This window comes from Cyanistes caeruleus, chromosome 23 (assembly GCF_971803275.1).
Source record: "Cyanistes caeruleus chromosome 23, bCyaCae1.hap1.1, whole genome shotgun sequence".
In the NCBI taxonomy this organism is placed as follows: Eukaryota; Metazoa; Chordata; class Aves; order Passeriformes; family Paridae; genus Cyanistes; species Cyanistes caeruleus.
The window spans coordinates 6,840,961-6,861,554 of record NC_141723.1 but is presented as its reverse complement, the minus strand read 5'-3'; the positions used below and the strand labels follow the sequence as shown (position 1 = coordinate 6,861,554).

Genomic DNA, 20,594 nt, shown 5'->3' with positions numbered 1-20,594 from the left:
CAGTGCATGGGCAGACTCTGGTGTGCCTGTAACGTGGTGCCGGTCCAGAGGCCACACAGAAGGGACAGCCTGGTTCACAAAATGCTTTATGACTGGGCAGTCCGTACCGCAATCCCCATCTGGCCCCGGCCCAGGGGGGACAACGATCCGAAATTACAAAAGGTTTACAAAGAGAGGGCTGAGTCTACCCCAGTGACTACCCACACAGGGCCAGGAGGCTGCATGGCCTGGCCTCACGGGTTCCTTCCCTGGAACACTATAGCAGCAGCTACCGGCATCAGCTCCGAAACTAGCACCTCCCCAAGGCTCGGGCCCCAGCAGGTCTTTGGCAGCTTTTTACTTTTCAGCACTTCGACATTGTTCCAATAAAGTTTGTTTTTAAAAAATCAACATAAAAAAAACCTTATTCCCTTGCCTGAATAGGCAACACTCAGTACTACCCAGCTGGGCCCAATGCAGGTCCACAACCTTGGTGTGCACAGCCCTTGGCATGAGGCATAGCAGGGGCCATGGTCCCCTCAGGAGCTCCTCGCTGCTTGGCATGCTCAGAAGTCCATCCAGGTGGCGGATCTGGGGTGCACAGCACCCCGCTCAGTTCATGAACTGGGTATAGCCCTCTGCCCCAGTGACAATGACATCCATCCAGATGCGCATGGCCTCGGCTGATGGTGCCACCATGTAGTAGAGTCGGTCATGGGTCTTCACACAGAAAGTGAGCGCGGGGTTTGGGCTCTGGAGGGGAGGATTAAATCAGCATTCTGTTCCCCTCTGAGCAGAAATAATCCCCTCCTTGTCCCCCCACAAAGCCCGGCACTGGGGTCCTGCCCTTGGCGCCCTGAAGCTGGCATCACCAGGGGCCATGGACCATTCCAGGAGCATCCCTGGCACACACTGCCCTACTACCTCCTACCAGTGTGACAGAGGACAGTGCAGGAGAATGGGGATACCCACAGGGGCTCCCAGCAGACACCAGAGAAGTGGCAACACCCAGCTCTCACCTTTGCAGCACTGCGAAGGTGGTCATAGTAAACCTCTTCAATGGCTTGGAAGTAGATAACACCCTTCAGCTTTGTCTCATGTTTATCTGCCCAAGAGAGGGACCTGTTGTTGACTCTGGGTGATGCCATGGGTGGGGGGACGCCAGGCAGCATAGGGACTCACCCACGTAGTATGAAAGGGTGCGCTTCATGCGGTCAAAGACAAACCAGCGCTTCTTCCAAGATTTAATCTTCCCACCCATCTTGACCAGGTAGCCCTTGCACATCTTCTCTGTCAGGATTATGTGGTAGCAGGTGTCAACGCTGTGGCCTGAGGACTCGATGTGCAGCCGCAGGTTGAAATCCTCCTTACGGATGGGGAGGTACCGTGTCAGGGGACGAGCCTGGAAAAGCAACACAGCCCTGCAAAGCCCACCAATGGTGACAAGAGCCATGTCCCTCTGCTGCAAGATGGGACATCAGTGGCAAGCTGGGTGTGCCTCACTGTCCAGGCTTGGAGAGGGGAATGGCAGCCTGTCTCACACCTGTGAGAAGTGCTTCTCCCGCAATTTGACTTCCTTCTCCACCAGCTTCTGCCGCCGCACAGTCTCATCCTGCAGACGGCGTTCCAGCTGCTCCCGGCGCCAGCGCTCATCCTCCAGTGCCTGTTGGCGCAGCTCCATTTCCCGCTCCTGCCAGCATGCACAGGCACTCAGCCCCAAAGACTGAAGACCTACTTGCCATCTAGCCATGGTGCTGGTGCTGTCACTCACCCGGGACTCCATCAACCGTGACTTCTCCTCGTGTGCCTCCCTCAGCATCTTCTCCATCTCCTCAATCTTCCCTGTCTCCATCCCACTGGCACTGCAAAACAGCCACAGCTGCTGCCCCAGCAGGAAGGACCTTGACCCAGTAGCATATCAGCAGAGCAGGCTGTCCCCTGGCCATATGAGCTTGCCCCAGGGTTACCTGGAGATGTCAGGTGAGCACACAGAGTTGTTGCCAATGGAGATGCTGGTCTCCATGCTGTCTGAGCTCTCCAGGCTGAGTGTGTCGTATGCATGGTCCAGCTCCTCAGCCCGGGGCCCGGCACCATGGGGACGGTGGTGGTGGAGGATGGAGTGGTGCACAAGCCGGGGGAAGGCAGTGGGGAAAGGAGGCTGCCCATGCAGGGCTTCCCACTGGGACTGCGCCTCAGCAGCTGCTTTCTGCTTAAGCTCTGCGAGCCGCCGTTTCTGCTCCTCAATCACCTGCCGACCTGTGCCACGGGAAGATGACAACGTCAAGTTAAATGTGCCACAAACAGAGCCACATCATGTTGGGCGAAAGGGATGGCATAGGCAGAAGACACTACAGGCACTGCTGGAGCCATGAGGGTATGGTAGGGGCAGAGATGGGAGCTGCTGTCACAACTCTCTGGCAAGCACCACAGTCTGTCTGGGCAGGAGCAGGGGGCACATGTTCCAGGCTGGCAGGAACAAGCTAGGCAAAGCATTAGCGGGTTAGGGATGCACAGGGTTTGTGTCAAAGCAGATGCTGAGATGCACCTGGGGTCCTGGACTGATCATGCCCCTCTTATGTATGGCAGAAGGTGCCAGCAAACAGCCATGCTGCTGCCTCTGGGCTGCTCTGGGCAGTCCAAATCACCCCATGTCTCTACCTGGTAGATTGCCCGGCTGCAAGGGCTCTGCTGGGAGCAGCTTGGCTGGAGATGGGCCATCAGGTGGAGGGGTCAGGAGGAAAGAGAAGGGGGAAAAGCAAAAGACCATGAGAGAGGCACCACATCCTGCCAGAGCACTGCTGCTGCTGCCACCCTTGGCCAGGCTCCCTTCTCCATTGTCAAGTGGCAGCAGGGATAGCATCTCCCGAAGTCCCACCTCCCCACAGAGTCAAGACACAGAGACAGAGCTCACCCTTCTGCTGCAGGGCCAGCTGGCGCTTGGTCTCAATGTCCTGCAGCGTGGCCACCAGGTTGCGGGACAGGCTGCCCGCCGGGCTTGGGGGGCCCTGGGCAGGACAGCAGGTGGTCAGCTGCAAGGATGGGGATGGGGGCTGGCACTAGACACATGTGAGCCATGGCCAGGGTTCCTGGGTCCCCCTGGCAGCCATACCTTGGGTGAGGGGCTGCGCTCCAGCACGGAGAGGTTGAGCTGTGAGGACGAAGGGGTCCCACTCTTCATCTGAGAGGTGAGGACACCAGCACCACCCTCTGTTTTTGCACGATAGACCTGAGCACAGAGACACAGACATGAAAGAGACATGGGACAACTGCTAAAGTTCCCCTGGACAGATGGCTCCCCAGATCCTGCTCTGTGTCAGTGCCATCCTGGCAGGGATGCAGGCCAAGAGGAGGCAGAGATTGCCTATCCTAGGCCACAGGTCTGTTCTGCCTTTGCCTGCTGTGGCAGCCAGGGCCCCGGCAGCACTCAGGGTACAGGGTCCATAGGAATATCCCCACATTGCCCCACTTTTGCCACAACCAGTGGCCCCAAAGCCTGAGCCTCGGCAGCAGCGAGCCAGGATTACCTGGAGAGCCTTGTGAGAGGAGTGAACTTTAGCTGGAAGTGGAGGAGGGGAAGAAGGAGGAGAGACAGAGGAAGAGGAGGTCTCAAAGCCCGCCATAAGCTCCTGGTACCACTTCTCTAAATCAAGAGCTGGGAGACACACAGGGCCTCCCAACAGCTGCTGTTCCATCTGGAGAGAGAGGCTGCGTGAGAAAGGATGAAGGACAAATGCAGCAAGAGGGACAGATGCACAGAGAAGAGGCTGAAGCATCCCTGCCTGTGCCTGCACCATTCCCCCAGAATTTAATGTGCCGACCCCTGGGGATCCTGTGCACTCCCCTGGCTAAGTCCCAGCAGCTGTAGGAGCCATTTGCTGTACAAGAGAATGTGAGAACTGATCAAGCACAAAGATCCCCTGCCCTGGGGGCAGTGGAGCAGCAGGCAGGACAGCCAAGGGTGTGGGGACTGCCAAGACCCTGAGCTGCTGCTCAGCTCCATATGCAGCTCATCCCTTCCGGTGCATCTCCATCACCTCCCAGGGAGAGTGCAAGGGGCCAAAGAGAAGAAAACAGGGCACCAACCTCTGCAAAGATGAAGGGAGAAGGGAGAGATGGAAGAGGAGGAAGAGGAGGAGCACAGCCTGAGGATGAAGGAGCCGGAGGGGTACAGCCCAGTGAGGAAGCAGCAGGGGTGTGGAGGCTGCCCAGGATACCTGAGAGTTGCTCAACGGTCACATACTGGGCAGAGAGAAGCAGATTAAACCAGGGTAAGAGCTAGGGCAAGCAGGCACAGAGGAACGAGCAGGCAGCTCCAACCCCCATAGGAAGGTGCCTTGTCCTGGGAGAAAAAGCTGTTGGTGCTGCAGCCACCCTGGTGCTGGGCACTGGGTCAGGCCTGCTCTGCATCCTCCTCACTTCAGACAAGTGGCCAGGACTGCATCCAACAGACAAAGGGTCACCCCTCCCACTGCTGGACACCCACTGCTCCCAAACCCTGCCACTACATCCAGAGCAGGCAAGAAGCACACCCCAGCAAGGAGACTGGGCAGTTTGAGCCTCTGCTCCCCACTCAGCTGCAGCCAGAAAAGTGTCCTGACCCCAGAGAGATGTGACACACAGGGCACACAGGGAAGCCACAGCTCCCTCCCTGCCTGGGATGCAGTGGGCAACCCGAGGGAGCAAACCCGAGCATGCTCTGGGGCAGGTACCTCGTTGGCTGTGGGAGCTACAGCAAGCAAGAAAGAGCGCTGAGCGGCAGCAGGGGCAGCAGCAGAAGCTTTAGTGTCCAGGCTGGGGCCATGTGCATTACTGCAGAACCTGAAAACGTCAGACAGCCTCATGTACTCCTAGAAATCCATGGCAAGGGAGAAGGAGAAGAGTTAGACCCGTGTGCTGGCATCATGGCACTGACTGCATAGCGGGAGCAAACCTCCCTGTGCATTCATGCCCCACCACTGCCTCCCCAGCCCTGCCCTGATGCCCATGGTGTCTCTAGGGTGCAGCACATGCACCAAACTGGGCTGGGTATGCTGGCACCCATCTGGCTCCAGCCTTCAGTGCAGCTTTGCTGAGTGCCTCAAGGGGCAGGGATGCCTCAGGCTGGCCACAAGTCCTCCCTAGTGCAGCAGCACTGGATGAGGCACCTCAAGCTGCGCTGAGCCAGCTTAAAATCCACTTCCTTGTCCTTTCTGAACCAACATGCTGAAGCTGAGGACTTGTTCTTATGGTGGGAAAGCCAGGCTAGCAGGACCCTACAGGATGATGTCAGGAGATGCCCAGCCAGATGGCAAGCAGTGAGCAAGAGGGAAGCCTGTGCCTCACACCACTGCAGCAGGATTAAAACAGAGGGCAACAGCAGGAACTGGGATGCCTGGTGGGCTCAGGAGAGCAACTGGACTCAAGGACAGAGTGTTAATGACCACAGCTGCCAGCTATGTGATAAATGCTCCAGCCATGCTGCTGCGGGGCTGCCCTGCTGCTGGGGGTGATATCGGTCCACAAAAGGAATCTTGGCCAAGGAGGGGTGAGCAAGCACATGCAGATAGTTCCTCTAGTTAGTTACCTCTTGTGCCTTGGGGAAGGAGTAGGTGGCAGGAGAAGCTAAGGAGGCAGCTGCTGCTGGCAGGGGACTCAGGGGCTTAGTTCCCTCCAACAGCTCATAAGGTTCTGAGATATGGAGGGTCTCCTGTTGAAGGGTAAAGATTGTGTAGGCAAGGTGGGCAGAGATAGCAAGGTGGCAGTAGCAGGAGTCCCACTGCAGGCAGGCACGAGGGGACTCTGACATCTTGTGCCTCTTACCAGCAGCAGGTCAGGCAGCACCACAGCCCCTGAGGGCATCATGGTTCTGGTTCCCCATTCAAAACCACAAACAGGGTAATAGGGCAACTCACTTCCACCTATAAGTCCCCTGGACCAGCACCAAGACATCCCCATGCTTCCTCTCCAGCAAGGATGGGACCCTAGGCAGTCCTGTTCCATGTGCTGCTCTGTTGCATTTCCCTTCCTCCCTCCCAACCTCTGAAGCCATGGAGAGAATCTGAGCAGCTGAAAGCACCTGGTCAGAAGGTACTCAGGAACACAGGAAATGCTGCATAGCAAAGCTGGTGGAGCACAAGGCTTGCCTTCACTGACAACAGCAGCTCAGGAGAGCAGCTCAAAGCACCACAGCCTCCTCCAGCCACTTACCTCTCGGAGAGCTGAGGACATTTTTGGGAAGCTCCTGCCACCTGTGACGAGCTGGTATCTCCTCTCCAGAGACACGAGCTTCTCCTTCTCCTGCACAGGGGTGACAGGTCAGAGGCAGCTGATAATTACTGGCACCCCTTGGCCAGTCACTGCCCAAGCTCATCCTGCCTGCCAGCAACCTGTCAAGAGCTAGCATGATCTTGTCCCCTGCCTCGAGCACCCTCAGGAGCACACAACCATGGCATTACCTTCTGCAGGAGCTGCAGGACGCTGCTCCGCTCTCTGGCCAGGCGCTCGGCCTCCTGGGCACTCTGAAGCCGAATCTGGGCAGCCTGGGCATCCAGGGCAGCCACCCGCTCCTGGGGAGCAGGCAACAGAGATGAGCTGGCTGCTGATGAGCCACGGGATGCAGCCTGGCCATGCCAGACCCACGGGGCACAGCCCAGCCACACTGGACCAACTGCTCCTCCATCCCTACCTTCCTGCGGGCAATGTTACGGTGGCACTCAGCCCGGCTCTGCAGGAGCTGCTGGCCTCGTGCCTCACGCTCCTCTTCGAGGTGGCTCTCTCGCTCCAGCTGCTGGAACTCCAGGTCCTCAAACAGCTTGGCCTCCGTCTCTAGTGCCTCTGCCTCCTTTGAATACACAAGAGCACTGTGAGTGGATCAGTCCTCATCCTGCAGGCAGGTCTCCCAGAGCAAAACCTCCTGCCGTGCCTCCACATCCTACTGGTGCTGGCCAGGAACCAGAGTTGGTAGCCAAGCCTGTCCCCTGTGCCTGATGTGGGCAGACAGGCAGTTTTGCCTTCTGCTGGGCACCAGAAACACAAGAGATACTGACAGGAGTGTCTGCCATCAGAAGAGGGCAATAGAGGCACCCAGGACAGAGCAGTCACTCCCATGAGATGAGCTTGCCACAGCCAGGGGCTTCACCAGCCCTCAGAGACCAGCTGCCCCTGCTGAACCACATGTGGGCTAAAGCCATGCCCTGACAGGTAGCAAAACAGGTGTAACCACCAACACACAACACTGTGTCACCAAGCCTACAGGCTGCAAAGCACCCACAGACAAGTACCGTGCTGGACAGACTCCTGCGTGTCCTTCCAGCCTTCGTGCACCGGCAGCACGTGGCAGCACTCAGCTCCAGGCCTGCCAGTGCCATGCTGGCAGCCACTGTGCACAGCACTGATGTGATGGCTCCTGAGGGCTCCCACACACAGAGACTGCTCCATGGCCCCCCTGCCCACTATGCACCAGCAACTCATCCAGAATGTGAGTGCCTGGCTGGAGTAGGCTGTGGCAATGTGAGTTTATCTGGGCAGGCACTAGCCATGGGCTGGGGGAAGTCAACCACTTCCAGAAAATACCAGGTAATAGGAAAAAATGCTGAGGACAAGCAGCAACACAGATCATAATCACTGTGTAAATGAACGTTCTCAGGAGATAGCTGGAGGCAGCTAGATGAAGAGGCAGCTAGATGAAGATGCAGCAGCCCCCAGGGCTCCCCAGCCTGCCCTCCTCTGCAGGGCAGGGCCCATGCCTGTGCCTTGCCCGGTCCCGAGGAGCTCTGCCCAGCCGGTCTCACGCCCCGGGCCCGGGCGAGCGGCAAGCTTACCAGGACGATGGTGCCCGGTGCCACCACCTCCAGCCTGGGTGCGATGTTCCCAGCGCAGCCCCGGCTGGCAGGGAAGAGCTGGCCTAAGCTGGAGCGGAGGGAGGTGGGCCATGGTCCAGGAGGGGTGGGGGGAGACACTGACCCTTCGCATCTGCTCCTGCAATTGCTCCCGCATTGACTCAGGGCACTTATCAAGGTGGCTCTTCGACTCATGGTAAAGCGCCTGGAGTTGCTCTAGCTCCTTCCTTTCAGCATCAACCTTTGCCCTTTCCTGAATTAGGGGAGAACAAGACAAGACAAAACAAAAAAAAAAGGGGGGGTGGGAAAAGAAAGAAGAAAGAAAACACACTTCTCAAATGGGTGCCATGCAGAAGCTGTGAGTTAGAGAGAGGCTCAGCTGGAGACAGAGTAGGCTCAGGAGATGGAGCATCATGGCAGCTACAGGGAGATCAAGAGACACAGGAGCTGGGGCCAAGCAGTGTTAGAGGGGTTACAGCCAGCCCTTGACCTCTGCTTTGTGTTTCCAGAAACAAACTTGCAGGCAGCAAAAAGATCAATGCTGACAGCGTGGTTCAAGTCATCCCAATCCCGCACAGAGCTGCATCACAATAAACACAAACTGGCTTTGTTAACTGCTGCCAGTTAGGAACTGCAGGTCCTGAATGCAGACTGAGGGCATGGACCACCCTCATCCATTAGAAGAAGGTTGCTTATGGGGTAGTTGTGAAAACAGGAGGCTGTGGTCCAGCAAGAGGTACTCAGGCTATGATGAGTCAACAGCAGAGCTGACCCTTGAGCCAAGATGAGGGGCCCAGCCACAGGAGCAGAAAAATGCAGCCAGCAACATGGGACTGGCATAGGAGAACCATCTCTCACATGTCTGACACTACCATACAGGGGCTTGGCATTGAGAAATGCTTGCTGCAAGGAACCCTGTGCTCCATACAGAGATGGGACATCATGAAAAGGGCTATAACGGGACATGCTGGCAGGGAGGCAAGGCTGCTACAGGCAAGTGCCCCAGGAGAGGATCTGTGGATTGCCTGGGGACTCCTGGACATGCAGAAATGTCAGAGGGGATGACAGAGTTCAGAGCAGGCACTGTTAGTGCAGGTAGTGCAGATGGGTTAGGAAAGGGGCAGTTAGGTCATCAGAGAGGCTGGGAGAGGGCTTTCCCTGCACTCCTCTCCTGGCTCTGCATGAGGCTGTCCTTGGCTACAGAAGATGCCTACAAAGGGCTGGAAGACCAAAACTGGAACAAAACCCCTAAATGCTGTAGGAGCACTGCTGGCAGGCAGCAATGGCCACTCTGTGAGGCCACAGGCACCCCAACAGCCCTGGCACCTACAGTCATTCGCCAGACCCCAAGGGACGCCAATGCCACATCACGGTGGCACAGAGCTGCTGGTGGGACCTTGGCATAGGCTGCCTAAAGACAATGGCCTCAGGCAGGCAGGAACTGGATCCCAGCAGCTATCCCAACAACAAAACCATGCCACACTGCCTGCAAGGCTGTGGGATAGCCAGCAACCAGCAGCTGGGACAAACCTTCCACACATGCAGCATCAGGCAGTAGCTGTACCACAGTCAACATCAGGGGGAAGAGGGCCAGGACCCCCTCCTAAAGCCACCAAGTTGAACACCTGTAGTGGTTTCCCAGCCAACTCCAGCAAGCTGAACACTACAGCAACAGCTGCCATCACACATGAAGGTGCTGCCTAGTGAGGTGACTTGCTGCAACATCCAGTTCCCTAGCAAGGGCAGGTAATGGGGAGTGGCAAGGCCTCTGCTTCAGCACTGCCCACCACAGGCAGCAGCCAACTGGAAAGCCTCACACCACAGTCTCTCTGCCAGAGCAACAGGCAGCAGCCAAAATGCTTCCTGAGCATTGGCTGTGTTCTCCTCCAACAGGGCTGTTTGACCAGCCCAGACAGACAGATTCCCCCACAACACAAACCACAGGGGCTACTCCCCTAAGCTTCTGCAGAGCCCAGGCTCTGGAGAACAAGTCCACAGGGGAACGCTGCAGCGTGAGGCATTGCAGCGCTGGCTGTCAGTGCCAGGGAGGGTACGGCACAGCCGGTGGCAGTGGGAACCTGCGACTGGGCTCACCTTGTCGCGCTCCTTGCGGATGCTGGCGTCCAGGCTGGAGAGCTTCTCCTGCACCTGCTGCACTGCTTCCTGCTCCTGCCGCAGCCGCAGCACCTCTGATTCCCGCTCACCCTGCAGCAGCGCCCGCTCCATCTCTGCCTGAACACGCAAAGGGATGTCAGGACTGCTGCTCTAGCTGGATCTAGCTCATACCCTTAGGATTTAGTGCTGCAAACAGCAGTGTCCCCTAACCCCTCACCTCTCGTGATGTCTCCTGCAGCTGCTGCTCCAGCTCCTTGACACGGCCCTTCAGCTGGTCCAGGTGTCCGAGGACACTGGCACGCTCCTCCTCCAGTCGCTGCGCCTCCTTGGCCCGGGGGCCTGTCAGCTTCTCATGCTGTGGAGAGGGCTGATTGGCATGGCACTGTGCAGAATAGCATGGTAACAGAATGGCACAGCTGTTCCCTTACCTCGTGGTGGGTACTCTCAGTGCTGCTGCACTCCTCCTTCAGGTTCTCCTCATCTGATCTCTCCAGGCTCTCCCTCTGCTGCAGCTCTTCAACAGCATGGCCCAGAGCCATGGCACCCCTGGGGACCCACTGGCCAGCATCCATGTCACCAGCCAGGAGCCTGTGCACATCACCTGGCTCAGTGCCACCTGTCTTGGTGTACTCAGCACAGAGGTTCAGGATGGTCTCCAGGCGCTGCCGCTCCTGTAAGGAAGAACGGTCCCCATCCAGCATGTGCTGTGGCAGGAGCAGAATACGGGCCTGCACGCTGGGATGGGCAGGCAACATTTCAAAGCACAATGCAGCCAGCTCAACCCCACAGCAGAGCCAGGCACGCGATGTGCTGGGAGCTTGAGACAGACTAATTACAGGCGGCAGTGCCGGCTGCCGAGCGCCTCCGCTATTTCCAGGCAGTGACTCAGGCTGCCTGCGCCAGGGGTGAGTCAGGGCTGAGCAAACACGGCCCTGGCAGCTTGGCCTGAAGGACTGGCAGAGACATGCCAAACCTCATCCAAGCAGATGCCAATTCCATAAAAACTCCATCAGCCCTAAATATAGATGCAATGTCCACAGAGCCATAGCACCACCAGAAGATGCGCCCTGGCAGGGATGGACAAGATGTAGAGAAGGCAAGGGCACCACCATTTGGCCAGTAGCCCTGGGGCTATGCCAGCCCTACCATCTTCCACAGGCTACTGTGACTTGGGGGCCTTGTATTCCCAGAGAGCTGCTGAGCACCGATGCCTGCTCCTGGACATAATCCTCCTGGATAAGCCGGCAGCCTGGCAGCTGTGGCAAATCCCCGAGAGGCAAAGGTTCAGGTTTCAAAGCAGCAAATGATAACACGTATTTGCAAAGAGAGTCCCACACTCAAATGTGTCTCCCCCCAACCCCAAGGCTCACCAGGCGCTCCATCTCCTGCTCCCGAACCCGCTCCTGCCGCTGCCGCCGATGGTACTCCAGCAACTCATCCTCATTGTCACTGATCTCAGTGATGCTGTTCTTGCGCTCCCGTGACCCTGCTGGCAGCCGTGAGTCCCCTAAAGGCTTCCTGGGGGTGCGGGGGCTCTGCCGGGGCGAGGGCACAGCTGGGGAGCCCAGCCCGTACGTTGGGCTCAGGCAAGTAGTGAAACTGGGACGGCGTGTGGGGTTCTCTGCCAGCAGTGGTGGGGAGGGACTCCCAGCACCTTTTGACTCCTCTGGGCCCTTGCGCCTGGTACGGGGACTGCCAGGCACTTCCCTGCCCAGCCGGGGCTGTGAGGAGGGGGTGTCAGGGGCCACCCGAGGGCTGGCAGCCCGGCGTGACAAGGAGGGACTCAGGGGAGGCAGCTCCCGCATGCTCTCAGTGTTCCTCCGGGCCACCCGTGGGCTCTCAGGGGGCTGCAGCCGGGCCTCTGGGACTGCCCTGCTGCTGGGCTGCCGGCTGGGGGTCAGAGAGTCCCGTGGCTCCCGGAAGGGACTAGGGGGCCGCTCCTGCAGGGCCACCCGCGGCCGTGGCACCATCCTGGGCGTCAGCCGGGGGCTGCCCACCCGGTGATCCCCAAGCCTCTCAGCTGGCCAAGGCTCACTAGAAGCCCCGCCAGGCAGAGTGGGTGGCTGGACAGTGTGGTTGTAGCTGGAGGAGCGAAGTGGGAGAGGGGGAGGCACGGCTGGGCCCTGCTCTTGGCTGCTGAGTGAGGGGCTGGTGTAGCTACTGCTGCTGGCTGGGGAGGAGAGGGGAGAGAAGTTCTCATAGCTTGAGCCCCCCGAGCCGGCCCCAGGGCTAGGTGGAGGGGACAAGAGGCAGCGCCCACCCCCATTCACCACAGGGGAGAGGGGGGATCGGCCACAGGCAGACGGCTTCTGAATGCTGCGAGATGCCGACTCCTCCAGCACCAGCGAGTCCATGATGTCCTGCAGGTCCTTCTCGATGGAGCTGACAAGGGAGCTGTGGCTGTGACACTCACGCTCTGACAGCTGGTGGCCACCATTCGCCAGGGCCTCAGATTCTGCAGGGAAACAAAGGAGCAGGCATCAGTGTGGTGTGATTCCACTGCATCCCTTGCCCGTGCTGGGGGCTACAGGGCAGCCTAGCATCATTCTTCCATGCAGACTTGCAGAGTCAGGGCTGGGTCACAGCCCCTGAGCTGCCTGCACCCTGCTGCCACCCTTTCCCAGTCCAGCTGGGGAGCTGGGACAAGGAGGAGGCTGGAATCCTTCTAGCCCCATCACCCAGGAGACAGAAACCTGAGAAGACAGCCAAGCCACCCTCCCTGCGTCGCAGCTCCCTGCTCCACTCCCTGGAGAGCAGCTGCCCGAACCACCCACCAGCACCCACCACTTGCCCCCTGCACACTCTGGCTTCCCAGCAAGGGGCCAGAGATGCAGTAGCCAAAAGCTGCTGACCTGCAGCGGGTCCGGACCCACCACCACATTGCCCGCAGCCTCCCCACACCCCAGCCAGGGTGCTCCTGCCTGGGTTGCCCTGTCCTCCCTGCGCAGCACCGATGTGCCTGTCACTCAGGGGACTAGCGAATCGCAGCAGGCGTGGAGTCCAGCCAGGACAGCGTGCCACCCAGGCTGCGTCACCCCTGGCACCCAGCAGCTCCCCCACGGCAGCTGGCGCTGCCTCAGTGCCTGAAAGATGCACCACAGCCCTGGCAGTGTGATCCCAGCCAGTCCTGCGTGGCACAGAGTGAGCATGCAAGGCCCACAAGGGATGCTGCATGGTCGTGTGACGCTCCTCGGCCACAGCACCTCCCCGTGTCCCTCCTCCCGTCCCCCAGCTGCAGGCATGCTGCCTTCCCAACACACACGTGGCACGGGAAGGCAGCCAAGCTCCTCTCCCCGTGCCAGGGTGTGCTGGTTGGGGCAGGGATACGGGCTACCAGCCCAAGAGATTTGGACATTCCCAGGAACTGGGCATGGTACTGGCACCTGGCCCACTGCCCCACAGAGAGGCAGACACAGCAAGATAAGCTCATGAGATGAAGGACAGCAGCCAGAAGAATGGCCTTCACAGTCCCAGCACATAAACACCCGCTTTCAGGAAACTGGGGGGGCTCCAATGGACAATGGCTCTGCCATGGCCAGGCTGGGCAGAAGTGAAAGCCATGCCTCAGTGCCCCCACAGTCAACCTCTTCGAGCTGATATTAATCATTAACAAATACCAGTGCAGCTGCCCTACCATGCTGAGCTGATGAATGGCACACCACAGCCGGGTGTGAGCCCCACTCCTGAGTGCAACACAACAGAGCTGGGAGAACACTGGGCATTGGGAAGGCTGATGGCATCACCTCAGCATTTGTCCTGCCCCATCTGGGACAAGGGGGAGATCACCTACTTGCTGGTAGCCCATAGAGAGCCGATGGACTTCTGCCCCCCGCTGGGATCATGCTCTTAATCCACTTGGCTTCAGCAGGATGGTTGAAGCGGAGGAAGGTGGCCTGGCCCAGGCAGATGGTACACCCTTGGGAGAGAGGAGAGAGGGTTCAGCTGCTAGCTGGCAATATCAGAGTGGTGCTGGAGAGTGCAGGGAGGCAATCGGGCATTGCTGGCTCCAAGATGTGCCCTCGGGAAGGGAGCAGGCTCCTGCTGTCAGCAGAGGCTTAGGGGGAGGCTGAAATCCAGGTCACTCTCTGGCAGCTGCCGGCAGCGCGTCTCAGGCGCAGACACAGCTGGGGTCCCCGCCGGGGGCTGCGGGGGAGTTGGCTGCACTCCAGGGCTTGCGTGGCTGCCAGCTGCAGACAAGACAGATCCTGTCCCTGCTTGCAAAGCGTCTCTTCTTGGCCCAAAGCAGCAGCCCTCTTGGGGCAAGGCTGCTGAGCAGCCCTGAGAAGGAAGGCAGCTCAGGAAGGGGAGCGGAGCCGTGGGCTCGCTGTCGTTCACCTGCTGCCCCTGCTGCTGGGGAGGCATGTGCTGGCAGCGGGGAGCATCAGGCGGCTTGAAGGCGGGTTGCTGCTGACACACCCCGCTTTGAAGCGCCTGCCAGGGCTCCGGGGAGAGGCTCGCTCCGTACCAACAGCCGCTGCTGAAAATCCCTCGCCGGAGGGGACGAGTTTTTTTGAGCACCCGTCAGCCCAGCTCGCAGCAAGGTGAGCGAGAGACAGGACAGACTGACTGCCTTCGCCGTCGCGGGGGCCTGGCTCCCCTGTCTGAGCGCCAGGGCAGGACGGAGTGCTGCTCACCCCGGCTCAGCGAGGGCATCCTGCTGCCGGGGCAGTGCCGACGCCCAGCCCGTCTCCCGGAGAGACGCATCATTGCCGTGTGCCTTCCCCACTGCCAGCAACAGCGGAGCCACAGGTTGCCCCAGCAAAGCGAGCCATCACCAAACTGCACCACAAACTGATAGCCACGCAGTGCATCCCGCCGTGGCGTTGCGCAGATGCTGTCCCTGCTCTGTCGTGTCCCTGCCTGCCCCTGGGGACAGGAGGACGGGCGACTCGGCTGACCCCTGCCCGCAGCCCAGCACGGCGCTCGCTGCCCTCCGTGGGACTGGCGGGACCTGGCGGGCTCCGCGGGCCGGAGCCTCCTCCCGCGGCCACGTGGCTCCCATTGTCCCCGCGGGTGGGACCCTCCTTCCCGGGAGGGACGGGGCAGGTGCGGGGGCCGCAGCGCCACCGCCTGCGGGGGCATCATGGCTCCGTGAGGAAAGCGAGCGAACCCCCCCGCCCGGCGCGGACACGCCTGGTCCGCAGCCCCGCACTCACCTCGCCCTCGCCGCCGCCGCCCGGGCAGCGCCGCACCGCCCCCGGGAGGGGCGGGGGCCGGGCCTCACCCGCCCCGCCCGAGGGTCCTCCCCGGGAAGCGAGACGCGAGCTCTGGCGGGGCGGGGATCGCGTGGGAAGGGCCTGAGGCTTTGTCCACGCTCCCTGGGAGCGGCCATCGGGGGGCCGGCCGGGTCCGAGCCCTGTGGCCACGCAGGCAGACCAGCAATGTCCCGGCAGCCATCCGTCGGGAGGACACCCAAGGTGTTTTCCTCTATCATCTCCCTTCCCAAAGTTGGCTCAGCATCTCCGCTGTTCTTCAAGGCCTCCCCGGGTCTCTCCCTTCCCACCTCACTTGATACCAGCAGCAAAGCCAGCTCTCAAACTGTGCCAGGACCTGGCAGGTTTCCACCGCAGAGCACAGAGGCCAGGAGTATGCCAGCTAGGATATGCAGTTACTGCATGGCTCCTCAAACACCCAAATACTCAACAGCACAATTCCACAGGCAAAGGCACCAGTGAAGCACAGCCTGTTCCTACCTTGGGTGAGGTGCGTGGGCTGCTGGAGTGGCACGCCGTCGATGGCACAGGCGTTGCCACAGGGGTGCAGGGTGAGCATCCCTCGCACATTCTCAATGTAGCAGTGCTGGGGCACCAGCCCGGGGCCCTGCAGGATGATGTCTGTCGCAGCCGTGCCAATGGTGGTCCTCCCTGCCAGCAGAGAGGGCATCTCAGTGTCTCTGTCACCAGCGTACCCATGGAGACCCCTTGGCACTCACCTTCCTCCAGGGGCAGGAGTGTGATGGCAGTGCTGAGCCGACCGCTGCCCAGGCTCACCAAATGTGGCTTCTCCGTCTGGACTTTGAGCCCCTTGCCCATGTCAATCAGGTCCAGGGGGCTGTTCTGTAGAAGAGGGAGGGATGCTCACAGCTCCTGCAGCTGCAGCCCACTCCCCTGCATTGCCCACCTGGCTGAGCTGCTCCAAAATAGCCACATAGCCAGGGTCAATGCCCAGGCACAGCTACATGGCAGCAGGACTGTCCAGCAAAATGAGCAGGAGAGGAGGGCTCATGTGCCTGTGCTACCTATCCTGAGAAGCAGAGACAAGCTGCCCCAGGAGCTGGAGATCCGTGGGGCTTGGGCTGCATCTAAGAGGATCCGAGCCGCCAGCCGCTTAGCTCAATGGGCTTTGCTGAGGATCCCGTAAATAGGATTGGCTGAGACTGAGGAGAGGCTGGAGGGCAGCGCCAGTGCTGGTGGTAGGGCTGGCTGCAGAGGAGGACTCCTAACCAGATTCCCCTGTACCCACAAAGCAGAGATCCTGTGATCCTGTGTGCTCACCTGGATGATAGTCTGGACTCTGTGGGTTGGGCTGGTGGGGGTCCTCCCCGACACCTCCATGGTGCCTTCTTGGAGATGTTGGACGGTACTGGACATGGGCTGCAAGAAGAAACAGAATGGCAGTACAAGTGACTGCACTGGGCATGGCCTTTATGTATTTTTCCTGCACATCCTGGACAGCAGCCTCATAGTGCACAAGCCCAGATGAGTCTTTCGTATCCCGGCCCATGTGCCTTACAGGCCTGTGGCCGGCAGGCAGGGCCACCACCCATGGAGCAGCCATGCTGCCACACATTCTCTCTGTGAGTGGGAGGCAACTCGAGGAGGAACAGTTTCCATCACCCAGCACTCACGCCATGTCAGGATGCTCCGGGGATCTAAATTTACCGTCTGCTGCTCCCCACGTCCCTCCCTTCCGCCCTGGACTAGCTGACTGGGGCTTAACCCTTCCCAGGCAGCGTAGATCGGAGGTGTTCCATCCCCGTTAGGAGATGCCGGTCCCGGGGCCGCCAGGAGGAGCCCCGGGCTTGGTTCTTGCCAGCATTACCCACTGTCCCGCCAGCCCCCAGAGGGACCCCCCCCTCGGCCAGCACTGGGCTCAGCTGCGGGGGCGAGTGAGCGGCTATTACACACTGTGGAAAAAATGAAATGCTGGAAAGCACCAGTCGTGGGATCCAGCACTGGGATGAAACCTGGGCTTCTCCTACAACATCAGGACTGGTTGCACCACAGCAAGGGCTCCATGGGGACCACAGCCACAACACTGATGGGGACAGCTCAGCTGGGGCAAGGGTGGGGGTGGGATGTAGAGAAAAGGTACCCCAAGAGCAGTTCATGAGTGCTCACCAGCTGCTGAGGCAGGATCCCGGCTCTCTCTTACCTGCCGCCTGGTCCTGGTGCCGAGCGGGACCCTCCATGGCAGGGTGCCCATGTTCCCCACACACTTCCCAGCGTCTGGAGACCCCGCAGCCCAGCCAAGCCCCTGCCCGTCACTTACACCTACGTCTTGTCACAATGTGCAGGAAGAAGGAAAAGCCAGGCTGCTCTATAGGAAGGGAGCGGGGCCAGGGTGGGATCTGGCGCCGCTGTTAACTCACTCCTTCCCAGCACGGCTGTACTGGTGAGACCTGGTGAGAACCATGGAGGACCCCCATCCTGGCCACCTGGGGGATTGTCCCCGATTCTGCCCAAACTATCCACCCAACACCCCCCCACTTCACAAGCAGCCCTACCTGCCCATGACCTGGAGGGTGACCCTGGCATCCCACCACTTCCCAATGTCCCCAGTCCCGCAACACTGCCCTCAAACAGAGCCCCTCACCTGTCTCATCAACACACAGGGAACGCCTGCCGTCAGCCCCTCTCCAGCCGGCTCTAGTGCAGGAATGCGGGGCGGGAGCGTGGCCGCCCCAGCCGGCGCCCCACTGCTCGGACAGACAAGGCGGCCTTTCTTCTCCCGCCGCCGCCTGCAGAACGCGCCGCTTGTTCCCGCCGTGGGAAGCGGTGAAGGCAGCAAATGCCAAGGGGTCGGGCTCGGTTACCACCGAACAGCCCACGGTCCTCGTGCACCCCGCGCAGGGCTGCCTACTCAGCCCTGGCTTCCTGGAAGACAAAAGCCCCTTTCTTTACCTGGCACAGCCAAAAGCCTCACCTGGGAAGATGCCCAGCCCCACCGATGCAGGGGCCCTCCTAACGCAGCTCAGGCTGCACACGGACATGCTGCCCCACCGTGCTCCTGGGAAGCCCCTGTGTGGCACTGCCCACAGCCTGCAATCGGCCTGCGTATTCACATATATGCACACATAATTCATTCATATTGGGTGATTCATATAATCACCCAAGCCCGTACGGGCAGAGGTGCTCTGCGGGTCCACTCCTGCCTGACCGGCTGTTGCCCACCCAGACCCAATCTGGGCACAGCACATTCTGACTCACCCCACATCAGGTATGAGCAGACCCCAGAGCTGCATTCTGTGCCGCTGGCCAGGACATGGTCGGGGCATGGGTATTCAGCCCGTGCTCGTGAAGGAGCACAGACCGGCAGGCCATGCCATGCAGTATCAGGCTTGCTGGGACGAAGCAAGAGCATGGCAGAGGCGGGGGCATAGCACCCCTCGCACGGCCTCTCATCCCCACTTGTGGCTGGCTGGATGAGTCACGGAAGGAAGCCTGAGTGGCCGAGCTAACGGGTGCACACAGAGCGGAGCATCGCAGCCTCCAGCCAACTTGGCTGCCTGTTTGCTCCCCATCTGCTAATGCACTTCGGGTGTGCTCACTCCTTCCCACACCCTCTACCCTGGTAAACAACTGGCTCTTCCGCCGGGCCGCTGGGAAGGGGGAGCCTGTCTCCTGCACAAAGCCAGAGGCAAGTGAGGAGACTGCTCCTCGCTGCTGCCTCCCGGCCTGGGGCTAACAACTGTATGGGGGAGACCCAGCCAGCCCCATCCCACCCAGGCGAGGGATGGTGGGGGCTGCGTTGTGGTTGCTGAGGCAACACCATGATCCTGGCAATAACACCATCATAAATCAGCCACCAGACAGCTCCAGCGGGAGCCGAGGAATCCTGGCCACACCCGCTGATTTCATCCTCCGGCAAAGTGCTCCTGCACCCCTGCAGCCACAACTGTGCTCCGGCCGAGGCCCTGCCGGCACCACGCTTTGGGGTCTCCACAGACCGATGGATGCTCAGCATGTGCTCAGGTCGGGGAGGGTGTGCAGCCACTCCTACTGCACCCAACCCACCCCAGCACCAAGGGCTGGTGAGCCATACATAGACGCAACCACTGCTGCAGCTCAAGCACTGACCCCAGCACCTGAAAGTGCCTCTGGACACCACAGCACAGACACAAGGATCCAGACCCCTCGCAAGACTGCACAATGGAGAGCTCCTCCTCAAAATGCTCTCGTATCAAAATGACAATTTCTCACCTGCAGGCCAGAGGTTCAGCTCAACAAAGATTATCTGCAGCTCCCGTTGACAACAGCTTGGGGACTGTGACACAGGATGGGTTTGGTGGGTCTCGAATCTAAGCCCTGGCATGAACCCATCACCCAGCCCTTTGCTGGGAGAGCAGTAGGTGAATCTCCAAATCAGGCATTGATCACTCTCCTCTTCCTGGCTGCCAGCAAGGATCCCTTGCCATGGAATCCTGTAGTTCCATCTCCCTGCATGGCACCCTGCCCCTGCTGCCCCACATGTACCAACCTACGGCATCACACAGCAGCAAGTGCAACAAGGCAAGGAGAAGTTATCAAAAAGTACCTGGCTGTGCTGCCTTGCTACTGCCTATGGTGCTCAGCCTAGTGCTGCCTAGTGCTCAGAGAGGGCTGAGGGCTTGCAGGGCAGCTGGAAGAGGGGGAGAGATAGTGGCCCTTCAGCACAGCAGCTGGACCTTCTGGGACTGCCAGATTCCTCTGGCTGACAGCAGCTGAAGGAGCTGTGGCAGGAGTGGGACAGGAAGTTGGAGTAAACAAGGTCCAGCCATGGAGCAGAATCCAGCCAGGCCAGTACCGTTCCCAGGCTCCCCAAGAGGTGTCAGAGACAGCAGTGGTGGCCATGGGCCAAGAAAGAACACAGTCCTCCTGTGACTGCTCATGAGCTTCAAGATTTGGGGATGGGAAAACCTTGTCTGGCTGCCTTCCAACACCAAGTTACTCTCAAGGCTACCACATGAGCAAAGCCATCACTGACCCGGACCACTGGATCCTGGAACCAACTCCCAGCCCACCCACACACCACCAAAACATTGTGCAATGATGGGTTTTATGGCTGATCATATTTTTCCTACTTCCCTGTCTGCAGCTCCTTCCTTGCACCCCTCCCAGAGCACCCCAGGGACCAGGAAGCCCCAGCACGTCCCACATCTGGCCCCGACATGGGCCAAGGCAACTAAGCCCCCTTCTCTTGCCCCCACCACATCCCAAAGCTGCCCCTGAAGCACTAGAGTCCCTGCGTCACAGGACGCGGCCCCAGCCCCACAGGCTTCCCAACGGCACTGGTTGTCTGGGCACAAAGTGGGGGGGTCCTACCCCATGCCAGCGGTCCCACCCCATTCTAGAGACTCTCACCTTCACCACCCCGGTCCGACAGCACTTCCCGGGCTCCTCCGCCGCTCCTCTGTCCACCACCGAGTGCCTCGGCGTGTCCCCGCCCCAGGCGCTGTCAGCACGTCCCGCCCCCGCCTGGCCG

The 20,594-nt window shown here is 59.9% G+C and overlaps 1 protein-coding gene across 50 annotated transcripts; it reads right to left on the bottom strand.

The window, feature by feature from the left end:
- Positions 1–322: 322 nt before the first annotated feature.
- On the bottom strand, positions 323–20,583 carry PHLDB1 (pleckstrin homology like domain family B member 1). Of its 50 annotated transcripts, XM_086861281.1 has the most exons (27): positions 20,474–20,563; positions 17,727–18,007; positions 16,406–16,504; positions 15,844–15,967; positions 15,605–15,775; positions 13,702–13,827; positions 11,282–12,366; positions 10,340–10,582; positions 10,129–10,266; positions 9,891–10,028; positions 7,921–8,049; positions 6,644–6,799; positions 6,414–6,524; positions 6,166–6,255; positions 5,543–5,665; positions 4,689–4,826; positions 4,063–4,218; positions 3,504–3,671; positions 3,089–3,205; positions 2,891–3,008; positions 2,638–2,682; positions 1,947–2,235; positions 1,751–1,841; positions 1,523–1,669; positions 1,162–1,381; positions 999–1,084; positions 323–732 (listed from the first exon to the last, which is right to left on the bottom strand). In XM_086861281.1, the coding sequence occupies exons 2-27, from the start codon at positions 17,733–17,735 to the stop codon at positions 592–594; spliced, it is 4,458 nt and encodes a 1,485-aa protein (XP_086717407.1). In that variant the 5' UTR covers positions 17,736–18,007; positions 20,474–20,563; the 3' UTR covers positions 323–591. The 50 variants fall into 50 exon arrangements, with proteins under 50 accessions (XP_086717407.1, XP_086717415.1, XP_086717409.1 ...); XM_086861289.1 differs by lacking the exon at positions 7,921–8,049; XM_086861283.1 differs by lacking the exon at positions 17,727–18,007.
- Between the last annotated feature and the right edge of the window lie 11 nt (positions 20,584–20,594).